The sequence below is a fragment of the Oreochromis niloticus genome, unplaced genomic scaffold, assembly GCF_001858045.2.
Source record: "Oreochromis niloticus isolate F11D_XX unplaced genomic scaffold, O_niloticus_UMD_NMBU tig00002652_pilon, whole genome shotgun sequence".
Classification (NCBI taxonomy): Eukaryota; Metazoa; Chordata; class Actinopteri; order Cichliformes; family Cichlidae; genus Oreochromis; species Oreochromis niloticus.
The window spans coordinates 102924-120000 of NW_020327688.1; the positions used below are offsets into that span (position 1 = coordinate 102924).

Sequence of the window (17077 nt, forward strand, 5' to 3'; positions counted from 1 at the left end):
ATTGTCGACCCAAGGATATATTGTCTTTTGTGTCTTTCTTTTTAAAGTCAAATTCAGTCTGTCAATGTTCAATAATCATTCAGTGTGTTTGTAACCAGTCGGGTTACAATCTACCAGTTCATCCGGCTCTTTGGGCTGGGCTCGCCATCCAGTACTGGAAAAGGGATCCTCGATTCTTCTCAGGTCCTCAAAACCAATCCAATCCAAATAAGCAAAGGAAAAAACCTGACCTGGGGACCAGGTCAGAACACAGTAGTTCAACATTTAAGCTATCGTGTCTATAACATATTACTACTACTAGTTGCTTGTAGTGTTTCTAAATTTCTTTCAAAATATTCTATGTTGTACAACAAATTATTCTAATTTCAAAGGGAAAAAGTGCATAGGAAACACACATTTAAAATAATACAAAACAGCTCAGCAGTGCATTAAAAATACACATTGGCTTGAGACTTATCAAGTTTCAGCTAAGTAAAGTGCAGGTGAAGGCACTTAATTTCACGTTGCTAATACTCAGCGTGCAGAACTATAATTAGCACCATGAGAAAAGTGAACATGTGCTAAGATAACAACTTTGCACAAAACCATACATCAATACCACAGTAATGTGACATGAACCTTTAAAGAACATTTCATTTAAAGTGCAGCAGACTCAGTGCCAATTGTTTTAGCCTCGGAAAAGGCACTTTCATTACAAAACGGCTAGCGGAAGTTAGCATCAGAGCTAGCGGCAAGTAGCATGCTATGCTAGCGCACGTGTACTGCCTGGGACTTACCATGTGAAGCAACAAATGCTACACGGGGCTTCACAGTGCTCACGCTGGCTCACGGCCTCTGGAATACGGTATCACGCTTACTATTTCCACCAAAAACAGGACTTTTGCTATCCAGCTAGCTTCTTCACCACACGGGTACACGGACCTTTCACCGTCTGTGTCTCTGGCGTATCTGACTGGCACACGAAGGCACACACAGGTGTCTGAGCAGCGCACACAGACTGGGGGAGGGTCAGACTCGCCACTGATTGGTTGCTCAGTGGATCTAACAAACACACTCCACAGGACTAAGTCCTGCCCCCACACCATTTATATATTACATATACATACTTACATATTAATTAAAGTTATGTTTACATGCTTTTTATTCGTATTTATTATATTTAACTTCTTTTTATCCATATTTATACCCATTGTGAGAATATGAATATTTATACTTTTAATCCCTTTTTTAACACTAGGTTACACTTAGCTAATGCTTATACTATTTTTCCTTCAATTTTAACAATGTGATGTGTGTTACCGTTAATAACTATTACTAATTTAGATGGCGCCGGTGAGGTCGGCTGCCGTCACGACTGCTCCTACCACCTTTTCTTTGTTTTTGTTTTTTAAGTTAGTTTTCAGCGTTTTTAAATTGGCAAAATCATCACCATTGGGTACATTAGGTATGACAGTGACACTCTTGTTTCTATTGGTATACAATGTACTCACAATTCAAAGTTTTTAACTCCGGATCCGAGCTGGCCGAGTGAGATCTTGAGGGAGAACAAAGGACGAGACGCGAAGCGGCGGCCTCGAGGGAAACGAGCCGGCGTCAAGAACAGGCTGAGAGCTCGTGCACACCGCACACCTCTGCCTAGCATCCTGCTTGCCAACGTCCAGTCACTGGAGAATCTTGATGACCTCAGGGCCAGGATAAAGTTCCAGAGAGACATTCGGGACTGCAATCTCCTCTGCTTCACCGAGACATGGCTGAACCCAGCGGTGCCGGACCACGCTATCCAGCCGGCCGAGTTCTTCTCGGTTCACCGCATGGACAGGACACGGGACTCGGGGAAGTCAAGGGGAGGCGGTGTGTGTTTAATGGTGAACAACAATCGGTGCCACAGTGCGAACGTTGTTCCTCTCACACGCTCCTGCACACCAAATCTGGAACTACTGTCCATCATGTGTCGTCCTTTTTATCTACCTCGAGTTTACATCGGTCATTACCCAGTAAACACCAGTATGTGGGCCCCACATGGGCTATGGGGGTTCCAAGTGGGGATGGGCTTACAATGGGCATCCAATCTGGGACCCACCTAGGTTAGCCATGTAGGACCCACCTGAGCCAGCCCAGATGGGGTATGTTCTATGGGCACCATATGGGTAATATATGGGAAGTTGCATGAACAAGCAACTGAGTTTAACGACCTTAGTTAAGTATAATTATTAGTCATGTGTAAGTATAAACATGAATTAAGATGAAATAACTGATAATAAATTATGCCAGAGGCAGCATATGTATATTTAATTAATAACAAAATATACATGTAAAATATATTAATATAAGTGAAACACAAAGAACAGATGTGACTTCAAATTGTAAGACGCTTAATAAAATAAAATAAATGGTTTTACATTTGAGTGGGAAAAAAATTTCACTCCATGTAGGAGTGATTTTCGAAATCTCGCGTTATTTCATGAAATATCACGAGGTTTTCTCAAACCCGTCCCCACCCCCTCCATTCGGGAACATTCTTCATTTCGCGCCTTTGGACAAAGCTGACCGTTAAGCTGGCAATTTTTGGATTAAGTGCATCTTTGAGCTACGGACTTATTTTCTGCAATAAAGGTAAGAACTTTTGGACATAATTTGAATCCCTAAGTATAAATGAAATGTTTACAAAGTTATGATGCTGCAAAGTAAAGTATGGCACAACTGCTGGCGAACTTTTTGCTAGCACTCAAGCAAGGCAGTTGAAATTTTTAAGTAATGTTGGATTTAGCCAATTTTCACAGTTTGAAAGCATTGTCTGGTGTCCTGTATACTGCTTAACTAGCACCAAAATTAATTACTGCGTATACTTAACATCAAGTTGTACTTAAACATTATCTTGGTTTCTCTCTATGATTAGTATTAATAAAGGACTGTATTAGACCTATTTAACGAAGTTCTAATTTTTTAAGAGGAATATGGGAGGGTATTTTCACTATCAGAGCAACCAAAATTGCTTTGGTGTTGTCTTTATTAGCTTCATTCCTCACGGCTAAGTGAGGAGGGTAGGCCATGGCCATGAGCAACTAGTCCCCAGCTTTTGCCCCTGTGTCAGTAGCATGCACAGCAGTCAGAGAGGCAGATCAGTGAGCACTCTATTTCTGTAGAAGATATCATCATTTTTCTTGCCATTGTTCTCATTTTTCCAGAAAAAGCAAATAAAACATAGGTGATCTTGATTTGTTTGGGGTTTTTTTTAATACACACTTTAGTATGCAACTTTATATGTGTAGTTGTTTTAGTGAGAACTTAATCAGAAATAGTGTACTGACTCTAGAATCTGCCTCTTACTGTTGTGCAAGCTCTGTACATGAGGGAAACTGATTATCCGGTTGTTCATTGATGACGCGACGAATCCTACTTCCGGGCCTAAAGTAGTCTGCGTTTAATATGGCTTTTGTGTTGTTAACATGTTTAATGCTTTGTATTTTCTTCTATTTAATCTCAAAAAGCTCCTAAAAACATTCAGTGATCACCGTTGACCTCCCTCGGCTTTTATTACCGCTAATCATTTATTTAAGCTCAGTTTTTAAAACCTTACGATGTAACTACAGCACAGCCCATGCAGCAGTATATGAATAACTAACCTCGTATTGTGGATGGATTATCTCAGTTGTTCTCCTGGTTGAAGTTTGGTCCGTTTACAGCATCCTGCCATGCGATTACATTTTTTCCTGACCACTGAGAACACTCACGTTAACTTTTATCGAGTGGGAAAAAAGTTAGCTTGTTTATATTATGCTAACATAGCTGTGTCGCTAGCGGTCACGTAGCACATCGTTATATACCAGCTAGCCAAACTTCAGTAACCCTACAAACGTCACTGCTGTTTAGTTTTCTGTCTTCATTTATGTTGGAAGTGACAGCAGAGCTGTACGTTTGAATTTGTTTCTAAACCCCTGCAGTCAGGACATGCTATATTGTATTTAGATGGAAGCTAGCGAGCTAACTTCCTGCTAACTTCTAACTCTGTTAAATGTCATAAATTCCGTTTTCATGGATGCCTGGATGTTAAACTCAATTGTTACACCTGGTAGAGAAGAACGCTGATCATTTTATTAAAGATGAAAGACTTTAGACAGTGTTTTAACTCTCAGTAATGCCACAGTGATCATTTGATATATGGACCTGCAGCAGAGTTTAGGCCCAGACACGGCCAGTGACGTCAGACTGAACAACCGGATTTAAGCAGAACTGATCGGTCTTGTTAGGGCCACAGTGCCAACTCCTTTTACTATGATCATAAACCTGTGGAACAAATTGTCAAGCGCGTCTATGAGATGCAAAGTATTCAGAAGAAAAGAAAAGAGAGGATGTCTGTTCCCTCTCCTCTTAAACAGCCTCATAACTCTGGACCAATAACAAGTGATCTTGGAACTTTTAAGCAGTACAGAAAATACACTGATGGACAGACATATGTTTCTTGCTCCATGGGAGATAACTGTTTCAATGTAGGGGGGAAAATTCTTATTGTGGCAAACATTTTACAGGATTGCCAAGTTGTCAAAGCACTGTGTCAGGTCTTTGAAAACTGTAATGCCTTTTTCAGCTATCCATTGGACTCAACATGCCTTGGAATTTACTTTGTTTCAAATCTGTCTAAACAAATGCATCTTGTATTACTTGATGAATTAAAACAGAAAATTGTGCTTTTGCCACTGAAGTCTGGATATGTGGCATTGCCACTGCTGTACTAGTTGGCTTCTTTTTGCTTTCTCCCCAGCATGCTACCATTTGCAGTTGTTGATTTTCTGGATGGTGGAGGTGTATCCATAATTCCTTGCAAGTGGTTTACAGGACCAGCGGAAGATTCTTGTTTCTGGCCACCAGGGAGAGTCAATATCAATAAGGCTGTAAAGGATGGAGTTACTCCAGATGCAAACTGGTCACAGTACAGAGTTCGCATCTTGGGGAAAGCTGGTAAGAAGCATTTTTGTTTATTGCTACCAAATATTCTGTCATTAAAGACAGAACAAAAGATTTCCCTGTAATTTCACTAACAACATTTTGTTGATGTATGGCAAAAATTTACAGAAAAATACGAAAATGCCAGGGTGAAACTGCGGAGGTCTGAAGCAACCTCTGATCTGCAGACTGAGTCGGATTCTGGAAGCAGATTGGGAAAAGGGAAGCGGAAAAGGAGGTAATTATGTTTCTTAAAAACGCCTTAAAAGCAACAATTTATTGTGGTGATTATAAGAAAAACAAAAACAAACAGACAGCATCATTAGTAGACCATTGCTGCTCACCAGATTTTTATATGATCTTAAAATAGCACTTTGTAACTTTTTGACTTTTAAAAATCAGTTTTAGACTCCTTTTGATGCCGGACTATACATTAATTATTTTTTTTTAGTTTGTAGGACTAACCAACTAAATTGTTTGTGGCGTTTTTTAATATTTTTTTAAAATTCATTTTAAGGCCAGTGATCCAGTCAAGCTCAGATGAGGATTGGGACAACGCTGCGGAACAGCCAGAGAACTCATCACCATCAGCAATGGAGAATAGACATTCAAGTGAAACTCCCCACCAGAACATCACTCATCCATTTGTTCGGCTACCACCACCCTCAACTCCTTCACAAGCAGTTCCAAGACAACTTGTACAAGCCACCAATACCAGCATGTTTGTACATGTTCTCTCTGGTTTGCAGCATACTTGAAGACGTAGGAGGTCAAACAACCTGATCAGCCCCACCTTCAAAACAACTCCAGTAGTATTTCAAATCTGATGTTATTTGTGAAAAAATGCACTTTTTTTCCAAGACCAATGGATCAGTAAATGAGTGAGAAGCTGTGTTTCAGTGCATTTTGTTTTCTTTTAAACTGTATAACATTGATTTGCTATTGTTTTGTGTATACTAGGGACCTTTTTTGTCAACTTGTTCTCTAAACAAAAAAATTATTTGTATAGTATATTAATCAGTATTGTAAAATAAAAAAGAATAACTGACTTTGTTGTACAGGTGATTTAAATTTTAGCTTACTGTATTATCCAAAATCCCATCTGGGCAAGCACACTTGGGGCCACCATGGAAACTGCGGACAAAAGTAGCTGGGTCCCAGGTGGGTAACCCAAATGGGCCCCAACTATCAGACCCACTCCTACCCATCTGGGTCCCACACTTGTTTTTTGGCTGGGCCTGATTTGGGGCCCATCCAGGGCCCGTCATTAACCCATCTGGGCAAACACACTTGGGGCCACCATGAAAACTGCGGACAAAAGTAGCTGGGTCCCAGGTGGGTAACCCAAATGGGCCCCAACTATCAGACCCACTCCTACCCATCTGGGTCCCACACTTGTTTTTTGGCTGGGCCTGATTTGGGGCCCATCCAGGGCCCGTCATTAACCTATGTGGGCAAACACATTTGGGGCCACCATGGAAACTGAGGACAAAATTAGCTGGGCCCCAGTTGGGTTTCCCAAGTGGGCCCCAAATATTAGCCCTGCTGCTCCCTATTTGGGCCCCACATATGTGTGTTGACTGGGTATAAGTGTCGTTTATATTCCACCACAAGCGGACACGGTCACTGCCTTATGCGAGCTGCATGAGGCACTCACACAGCACCAGACACAACACCGGGACGCCACGCTTGTTGTGACAACCTCAAACACACAGCGCCGAACTTTCATCAACATATCACCTGCCCCACCAGAGGTGAAAGGACACTGGACCACTGCTACACTACGGTCAAGGACGGCTACAAGGCACAGTCTCGCCCTCCGTTTGGCAAATCCGATCACACCGCTATCTTCCTCATGCCAAAATACAAACAAAGGCTGAAACAGGAAGTTCCGGTTCAGAGGAAGGTCGCGCGCTGGACGGACCAATTGGTAGCCGCGTTACAGGACGCACTCGACGACGCGGACTGGGACATGTTCAGAAACAGCTCTGATGATGACGTCAACGTGTTTACGGAAGCGGTTGTGGGATTCATCGGGAAACTAGCGGATGATACCGTGGAGACAAAGACTATCACAATGTTTCCCAACCAGAAGCCGTGGGTGGATAAAACCATCCGCGACGCTCTGAGATCCCGCACCGCTGCCTACAACATGGGACTCGCGACGGGGGACATGGACCCGTACAAAGCTGCGTCATATGACGTGCGGAAGGCGGTGAAAGAGGCAAAGCAGCGCTACGGGAGGAAACTAGAGTCACAACTCCAACGGAGTGATTCTAGGAGCCTGTGGTGGGGATTAAGGACAATAACGGATTATAAAGCACCACCAACCAGTATGACGAACGCGGAGGTGACTCTGGCAGACGAGCTGAACACTTTCTATGCTCGCTTCGAGGCTGCAGCTAAAGACGCTAACGATGCTAAAGGCTGCAGACAGGAAGATACTGCCAACACCGGAAACATGCTCGTCATCTCCGAGCATGATGTGAGGAGAGCCTTCAAGAGAGTGAACACCAGGAAAGCAGCAGGACCAGACGGGATCCCAGGTCGTATCCTCAGTCACTGCGCATACCAGCTAGCTCCTGTGTTCACTGAGATATTCAACATCTCTTTATCTCAGTCGGTGATCCCCAAATGCTTCAAGGAGCCCATCATTGTTCCTGTCCCGAAGAAACCCCACCCTGCTTCTCTCAATGACTATCGCCCTGTAGCCCTCACCTCAGTAGTGATGAAGTGCTTTGAACGCCTGGTCAGAGACTTCATCATTTCTTCACTACCAGACACACTGGACCCACTACAGTTCGCTTACCGTCCAAATCGTTCCACAGACGATGCCATCTCTCATCTCCTCCACACATCACTTACTCACTTGGACACTAGAAGGGGGAATTCCCAGATAGCAAGACGACATTGAATCTATGTTGATTTTTCATCCAAACCGTCGTATATGGTCGGGGTTGAAATGCCAATGTTGTAACAACATTAAAATACTGTGGTAAACCGACGGTCTTACTATAGGGACGTTGTAACAATGTTGATTTACCGTTGTTTTTGTGTCATTGATATTTGATCTATTTGTAGTCGACCAGGTGACAACAACAACGTCAAGAAAACATCTATTTATAGTTGACGATCATTCGGCTCCGGTCACCATCAAAAACCATAGATTTGTAGTTGAGCATTAAATTGCATTGCAACTGATCGGGTATAAAGTACCAGAGAAAGTAGATTTATTGTTCATTTGTTATCAATGACTTGGTCTAGTTCACCAGCTTTAAAAAAATCGTGTTTACGTGCAATTTATGTATAGTTGACCGGGAAATTAAAGCAGCGATCACTTGGACTATTCCGCAGCACCCCTCTCACATTGGTACATCCCCCCAGGTATTCATTGTCTTGTACAGTAGAGCGGGACATTTGATTTACTCTCAGCGGAATTGACCAGAGAAGGCATCAGTTCATGCACTGCACTGGCCTGCACCACGATTAGTATAAGGTAAGAATGAATTATTTTTTTCTACTCGTTATTTCCATGTTTGCATTTGAATAACAGTAAAAAACTCGTTAATGTTGTACATTAACAAGCTTTTTACTGTTACTTACATTGCTCCCACAAAATGTGGGAGCCCGAAATTGTGTATACTTCTTACAATCCGGCAACAAATAAATTGCGCTGCGAACAAAGTATATCAACAAAGAAAACATTTTCGTTTCATAATTTCTTCGTTATATTCCCTTACAAAGCTAGCTTTAACGCTTCGAGGTTTCCTTTGTTCTTGCCGTCGCCTCGGCGCTTGAACCACACTTTCGCTCTGTAGTTGCTTAGTACTACAAAAAATTCTAAATCTGTGATATATGATTGATAACCGTAATGGTAACTGTATAAATGTGTTCAAGGACTTTGTTACTTTTAATGATTGGAGAGCACCCGCTTCAATTCGCACTCAATTCAAACTTTACGTTGCACGCTCACCTACCAATTGCGTTTGCACGTTTCGTCCACACGTAAACAGCGTTTTTGGTCACTGAAAATCTAGATTTCTAAAAACGCCTGCCAGGGTGGATATTTTCGAAAACTCGGTTTTTGCATTTATGTGTGGACGAGAAAAACGGAGAAAACGCAGCGTCAAAGGTCTGCGCCAATTTTGATGTCACACTGTGCGCCACGTTTTTGTCTCGGTGCCATGAATTCCTACAATGGCAGCCTTAGACAAAATACTGTTAATTTTAGTATATTCAGTGTTTAAATGCTTACATATACACACACAGTAACTGTCCCTTCACACATAGGACTAAGTGAACACTGTGATACGTCTGACCTTCAGTCCGAAGCTGAAACTCAGACCAGTCATAAAAGAAAGCACAATTAAAACTCTTTTTATTCACAAATATATATTTGATTGTTAAGAATTTATAATCTTGTCTTTTGTACATATCTGTGATGCTTGAATACTGCAATATCACCACATAATATAGTCCAAAAAGTGTAAGTTTGTAAACTTTTTAAAAATGCAAAGCCAAACTTACACTTTTTGGACTATATTATGTGTACATGCACAAGTGTACTTCAAAAATTCATTGTCCATCTTTTATACGCTTTATGGTAAAAAAAAAAATTAATAAAAAAATTAATTTGGTTTAAAATTATTAACGCTAAGTAAAAGAACAGACCAAAAAAGCTACACTGTGTCATGAGTGATGTGCAGACTCAGGGATGCGTAGAGTGATGCAGACAACAGCAGCAGGAAAAGACCTTAACAGAAAAAGAGTGATTTATTTAGATTGCAAAAGTGCAAAAACACAAAATACTGAACTAAACACTGAAGTGTCAAAGGAGCTTGCAAAGAAAAGCGTCTGGACTTCTTTAACTTGCTGGAAGACGTTTCACCTCTCCTCCGAGAAGCTTCTTCAGTTCTAAGGTCAAATGGCGGAGAGTCCCAGATTTAAACCCAGTGGGAGTTTCCCCCCAAAGAGGGACAAAAGGACCCCCTGATGATCTTCTAATCACCAAGGTGTGAAAATGGGTGTGGGTCCCACTCAGCCAGGGTTTCGGGTGAGATCATTGTGAAACCTGGCCCCACCTTATCATGCAATTTCTTGAGGTCAGATGGCCCAGGATGTGAGTGGGCTTTAAGGCGTTTGGGGAGGGAACTCAAAACTGGATTATAGGGCTTTGGAGTTGACGTCACTGGAGGTGGGCCATGCCTCCCTTTCCGCCATGACAGTTGGCTAGACACAGGATACAGCTTCAGCTATGGTTCGTACGTGTTGTGTTATCAGTTGCAACGTTTGATCACACGATCGTGAAGGCAAGAAGCTGGATAATGGGCTCTCTTTTCATCGTTTTTCAACCTGGAGGCAACGTGAGGGATCCCATATTACTAAACAAAGACGTCAGGCTTGCATTGCAGCGGTGAGATGAGCGGATCGAGTTCTGTGCAATCCCCAGCTTTTTGTTGGTTTGGTCTCCGCATCTTCTTTCCGGTGAGTTCTAAATTAATTTACATCACTATTAAAATGCTTTTAGTGTTATTTTCAATGTGCTGAGGTCATAGATAATGAGATAAAACATGCTAATGTGTGATGCTGCAGAACCACGTCATGTCATCATGTCGACTGAGTAGCTTATGATTTAGCATTATTGCAGGCAAACCAGCATATGAAATGGATGTAACAAATCCAGTGCACTAATTTTATCTTACAGGCTTTTATTATGCAGCTGCAGAGTCTGAAGGTTCTTATTAATAATAATAAGCATAATTCTTAAACTGGTTTGCTGTGTATGCGCTGACTCCACAGACAAAGGGCTGTATCGCGACCGATTGCGCCCAGACGCCAAGAGACGGTACTTTGAAAAAATTGAAAGGTAAGTCGGTTTGAACTTGATAACTTTCTAAACAACTTCCTTGTTACAGTTTTTGATTTGCATGTACAGCCAACCCATCTATATTAGCCTTGGTTCATTACAGACCTTTTATTAAAATTGGTTTTTGTGTGTATCAGGTACTGCACTCACAACGACTGAATGAAACTGCACTGTGACCTCGTTGTGTGGACATAGAGAGACCTTCTGTCATACGCATCTTCCCTGATGTGGATTTCTGGGAACCACGTTTAAAGCAAGCACAAGACTTCTTTCTTAAAGTGTGTCTTCCTGAACCTGTTGGGAAATACTTCTCCAAACAATGTGCTGCTCTAAATAGCCTGTAATGTTTCATTTTGTGGTTCAAGATTGATGCCAGCTGTGTGTTGCCATGTAAGTAGTTTGCATTTCATTTTTATGTACTTGCTAAGTACATGTGATAAGATCAAGAATAAAAAAACAAACATGTATACTATTCTTTTCTGTTTTATTGAAACTACTTCACACAAAGTACAATTATTTACAATGAACTACACATGCAACACAACAGCTTTATGAATACTCAACAAGAGCAAGTTTCATTTGGCGCTGGTTTGGCAACCACACTGGGGCACATATTCACCAAAACACAGCAAACCTTAACAATCTTGTCAAGCAGTGTTGTGTTTATTTCTGCTCTGCCCTCTTCATTGCACACACAATCCTTCGTCTGCCCTTTAGCTTCCGTGATGCTGTCTGTCCGATCACCACTGTCCACATTTGCAGCTGGTACCTCAACCTCCACTTGTCCAACACAACTGCTGTCCACAGCCTCTATGACATTGTGATTTTGTTGTTGTTCTTCTGTCAGATCTTCATCGATTACTTCTGCACGGGGCACACCTTCAGACTCTGCAGCTGCATAAAAGCCTGTAAGATAAAATTAGTGCACATGACAGGTGTGTGATTCATCTGGAAGTTATGTGCGGATTAGTGTACAATGAGAGCAATTTAGTATGTTTTTAGAGGCCCATGAGCAGTGTTGGTGCCCAGTCTGGATTTGTTACATCCATTTCATATGCTGGTTTGCCTGCAATAATGCTAAATCATAAGCTACTCAGTCGACATGATGACATGACGTGGTTCTGCAGCATCACACATTAGCATGTTTTATCTCATTATCTATGACCTCAGCACATTGAAAATAACACTAAAAGCATTTTAATAGTGATATTAATTAATTTAGAACTCACCGGAAAGAAGATGCGGAGACCAAACCAACAAAAAGCTGGGGATTGCACAGAACTCGATCCGCTCGTCTCATCGCTGCAATGCAAGCCTGACGTCTTTGTTTAGTAATATGGGATACATGGGATCCCTCACGTTGCCTCCAGGATGGAAAACGATGAAAAGAGAGCCCATTATCCAGCTTCTTGCCTTCACGATCGTGTGATCAAACGTTGCAACTGATAACACAACACGTACGAACCATAGCTGAAGCTGTATCCTGTGTCTAGCCAACTGTCATGGCGGAAGGGGGCGTGGCCCACCTCCAGTGACATCACGCTCCAAAGCCCTATAGATGGCAGACAGTTGGTGTCATAAACCACCGCCTCTGTTCAAAGATGGTCGCTCACAGTGGACATAGATGGGTTCTTTCACTCCTCTTTCAAACCATCTGTCATCTCTGTCCAAAATGTGAACATTGCCATCCTCGAAATCCTCAACAACACAAATTAGGCCTACTTCGAACTCACACCGGTACACTCGGGACCCCAACCCAGTTTCACGACGCAAAGCCCAATCAAGGGACGCTTGGAACCCAAACCCCAGGGCGATTTCATTAAAACCTCGGACACGTACCGGATGCTCGGGACACAAACCCAGGGCAATGTCTCGGGACCCAAACCCAGTAATGGGACCCAAACCCAGTTTCAGGACACAAACCCAGTAACGTGGTTATAGAGTCGCTCTCTTTCACTTACTTGGTGTGATAGCGTGTAGCGTCTCAGGTCCCGTCATTCTTCATCCATTGAGGAGAAAAAACAGACGGCTAATCCACCGGCCTGATGATGAATTTTCATATATTGGGACTTTACTACAGGAACTTCTGTAAGTCCTGGCTGATGTCTGTCTCTTTTCCCCTCGATGAATGTCAACCAATTAATGATGGGTCTGTCTAGCACAAACCCCTCGCTGGAACGAGACAATTCTACTACAACAGCAAAAGCAAGACGCAAGTCACCAAAGTTCTTTGTGTTACTCATGCACGAGGGAGACCCGAAGCCGAGTGTTGATTTCGCCCACTTGACCTCCGTCGGACTCTCATCTGCTCCCTCGTAACACTGCTCTTTACTGCGGTTACATGACTATAAGTTCATTAACATATGACATTTTACACAGGCATACATGTGAACAAAGAATACCTTGTCTGTGTGTTGTGTAGGTGTGTGTGTGGGGTCAAGATGTGACCCTGCTGGACTCCCCACCTACTGGTACCAGGGAGTCCAGCAGCTCACCTAAACAAAAGGCTCTTACACTCAAACAGATATGGAGTAGGTGTCCTCCTATACCATAAATCAGTAAGAGAAGGTACGGACTCTCTCATGAACCCAAGATATGTGTGTATGCCAAAGTGCTCTGTGAGGCACACAGAGTCTTTACAAACTGCTAAGGATCAGACCTCTATCATTATGCAATCGATTATAAAACTCTAAGCATGTATGGGTAAATATTGTTGCCCTGCCCCAAGTGCTGCTGCCATTATAAATTTCAGTTTAAACATTTGACATGTTCTCTATGTTCTTTTGTGAATAAGATATGTGAGCTGCAAATCAATGCATTCTGTTTTGATGTTGCCTTTAAGGTTAGAAGCTTCTACGACAACTGCTTTGTACATAATATCATAGGTTCTTCTTCCTAGCGGTTTATATCCCGCAACGCAGGGTCCGCCATCTTGCATACCTTCCTCCACTTCTTCCTATCAAGGGCGTCTTCTGGTGTAACGTTCACAGCCTTCATATCATCCTTGATTCAGTCCATCCAGCGCTTTTTTGGTCTTCCTTGCGGCCTGTTTCCCTCCAGATCTAATTGCTGGGCTGTCTTTGCGATGGAATTTTTATCGCTACGGACAACATGGCCGTACCATCGGAGCCTCGCCTCTCGCATCTTGTCCGTGATCGGTGTCACTCCCCATTGTTTCCTGACATCTTCGTTCCTCGCTCGGTCAAGTCGTGTGAGACCCAGAGGCCACCTCAGCATCTTCATCTCCATGGTGTGAAGAGCTTGTTCATGTTTGGTCGTCGCTGGCCAGCACTCTGACCCGTAGAGTGCCACTGGGCGCATAATCGACTTATAGACTTTCGCCTTAAGATAGATTGGCATACACTTGTCACATAAGACTCCACTCACCTGATGCTACTTCATCCATGCTGTGTTGACACGGAGTAAGCCCCCTCCTCCATTCAGAGATGGTCTTTTCCTTTTCACGTAAACTTTTAGAGATATTATCTTATGCCACGTTATACCCCTAACTAAAGATTGTGAAATCATTATGTAGTTTTAGGCGTCTGGTAGGGTTTCGCAGTCTGAAGTGACAAGGGACCCAAGGTACTTGAATTGGGCAACTTTAGTCAGCGGCTCGCCTTCGATAGTGATGGTACTGTTGGTCTGTGGGCCGCAATCAAGGTAATCAGTCTTCTTGATGTTCAGGCACATGCTGTTTTCGGAGAGCCGGTCTTTCCGTGCTTGTTTTTGGGTTTGCAGGGTTAGGCAGTTTTCGGTTTCTGATAGGCACACATCATCTGCATACAGGAGGCTCCATGGATGTGGTGATTGCAGATCAGCTGTCGCGGTGTCCATACAGAGAGTGAACAGCAGGGGCAAGAGGGCCGAGCCCTGGTGGACGCCAACGGTAATTGGGAAGGCTGGTGATGTTCCCGCTGAACATCGGACCTCGCTTGTGACATTACGGTAGAGCAGCTGAGTCCATTTCACATAAGCTTCCGGGGCACCATGAGTTCGTAATGATCGCCAAATCAGCTTGTGGGGGACCCTGTCGAATGCCTTTTCCAGATCCAGGAAGACCATGTGCACCGTCTTGTTCTTTTCCTGGTGCTTTTCCATCAGCAAATGGGCCGCGTGTATGGCATCGATGGTTCCGCAGCCCTTAACAAAGCCGCATTGATTCGGGGTGATTGTGACCAGTTGACAGATCCGATTTTCCAGGACACGTTCGAAGATCTTCATTGCATGGCAGAGTAGACGAATTGGTCGATAGTTGGTGCACTCTGTGACGTCTCCCTTGCCCTTCCAGATGGGCACTGTGATGCTCGATGTCCAAGCTCGGGGAGCTTTGTCTTCGACTGTGATATGGTTGAAGAGTGCCGCAAGGTATGTTGTACCACGGCACTCTTCAACCATCTTTCAGATTTCAGCTGGGATGTCGTCCGGTCCTGTGGCTTTTCCGTTTTTCATTTTTCAGAATATCATAATAAATTATGTCTAAATAACCAAAGTACAAAAATTGTTTTTTAAAAAAGTGACATGTCAGCATTAAAATAAAAATGAAATATTTATGTTCATGATTAATGTGCATTACAAGCAAATTAAGGAGTGGCAATAGTAATCAATGAAGATAAATCAGTCACCTCGTGCTACATTTCGACTGAGAAAGACTGAAAAAAAAGACAAAGATTTGAATGTGTGAGAAATAAGACTAGTTTTAACAAGTAAAGCAAGCAGTAACATCACCATCAGTAATCTGTCCCAAACACAGGACTCACGATGCAGATTAAGGGGGTTTATTGTAAAGGACAGGACGAGCAGAACATAAGAAGGCTGACTGGCTGACTGGACTGAAAACACGGCAGACAACATTAATGACAAGACAGTGAACAAGTGGAAACTAAGGACTTAAATACACAGACTGATGAGAGATTGTGAGTACACAACTGAACATGAATTTTTAACCCTTAGATGACCCCACGGATTGTTTTTCTTCAAAATGCAAAGTTGTAATATATTCATATTCCAGGTATTCCTCATAAAATATGTTTGTAACATGAGGCCATTTGCATTTTTATTTATTTTTTGTAATGTTACAACTCTTCGTTTTAAAGATTTTGAAGAATAACAACCGAGTTTATAGCAAAATGCATTGTTTCTATTTGGGGTCATTTTTGACACTCTGTTCAACAGTCAGAGTGTTTCTCTAACAGGAGACACTCTTTACACTCAACTCAGCACAGAGTCATTGAGGCACCAGGGTGGACTCTAAACCCAGGATAAAGAGGTTCAGTGAATGTGGTGTTGAAGGTGTGGAGGTGGATCAGAGTGTCAGAGGAGACTCTGTAGAAGGACAGAGTGCCAGCAGGACAGTCCACATACACTGCTACTCTGTTAGAGACAGAGGTGGAGGAGGAGGAGATGGGTGTTTTAATTTTATTATACGAGACAGAGTAAGGGTCAGTATCATTGAACCAAAGACTCCAGGACTGATCATTCCATCCAAACCAGCAGTTTTGGTTATTTCCTTTCCTGGTTATTCTTCTGTAACTCAAAGATACATCGGACCATCCTTTCCACTCGACCTCCCAGTAACAGCGACCAGTCAGACCATTTCTACAGAGCAGCTGAAAAGAACCATCAAATCTGTCTGGATGATCAGGATATGACTGAACCTCCTTCACATGTGTCACCTTCCTGTTGTTGTCAGACAGTTGGAGGTTTTTGTCTACTGTGTTTGTGTCGATTGTGAGTTGACAGGAATCTGATGGAGAGAACAAACACAATCCAACTGCAGTTATTGATCCATCATCTGTTCATTGATTGACACTTTGATGATGACTCCTGACATGATGAAGATGGTTGAATGTGTGCTACTTTGTTTTCATGAATCACATTAAAAACACACTTACACTTCCTCAGACCTGGTCTCAACCATCGGACTCCAGCAGGCTCCACCCTGAAAGGAGGAGGGGGGTCAGAGCAGCACAGTCAGCATGCACACATGGACATGTACCCTGACTGTAAGCTGTCATCAGCTTACAGTCAGGTGTCAGGCGTGAGCGGTGTTTGTTTTTACCATGATTCATGGTGGAGAATAACTGCTCACATACGTATGTGGATCCGAACGAAGATCCATACTTGGCCTGCCTGGGGTTGAAAGTCTCCATAAATGCACGGCATTTCGGCGGGTATGGTTTATGGGAGTGCTTATTTTAAGCGATAAAAAACAATAACATAATTTTATTTTTATATTTCAAGATCACAATAATCTTCCAATTTAGAACT

The 17077-nt window shown here is 42.7% G+C and overlaps 1 protein-coding gene, 1 long non-coding RNA gene and 1 pseudogene across 3 annotated transcripts; 2 read left to right on the top strand and 1 right to left on the bottom strand.

Moving 5' to 3' along the window:
- Window positions 1-223: 223 nt before the first annotated feature.
- LOC102080618 (uncharacterized) lies at window positions 224-8107 on the top strand. Of its 2 annotated transcripts, XM_025904603.1 has the most exons (4): window positions 224-2613; window positions 4760-4956; window positions 5071-5179; window positions 5459-8107. In XM_025904603.1, the coding sequence occupies exon 4, from the start codon at window positions 6797-6799 to the stop codon at window positions 7853-7855; it is 1059 nt and encodes a 352-aa protein (XP_025760388.1). In that variant the 5' UTR covers window positions 224-2613; window positions 4760-4956; window positions 5071-5179; window positions 5459-6796; the 3' UTR covers window positions 7856-8107. The 2 variants fall into 2 exon arrangements, with proteins under 2 accessions (XP_025760388.1, XP_019211345.2); XM_019355800.2 differs by lacking the exon at window positions 224-2613 and having other exon boundaries at window positions 4153-4956.
- Window positions 8108-10362: 2255 nt separating this feature from the next.
- On the top strand, window positions 10363-11143 carry LOC112845057 (uncharacterized). Its single transcript, XR_003217852.1, has 2 exons — window positions 10363-10425; window positions 10945-11143. It is a non-coding gene; the product is annotated as an uncharacterized LOC112845057 (long non-coding RNA).
- Window positions 11144-12395: 1252 nt separating this feature from the next.
- LOC109200293 (uncharacterized) lies at window positions 12396-14358 on the bottom strand (annotated as a pseudogene).
- Window positions 14359-17077: the final 2719 nt, after the last annotated feature.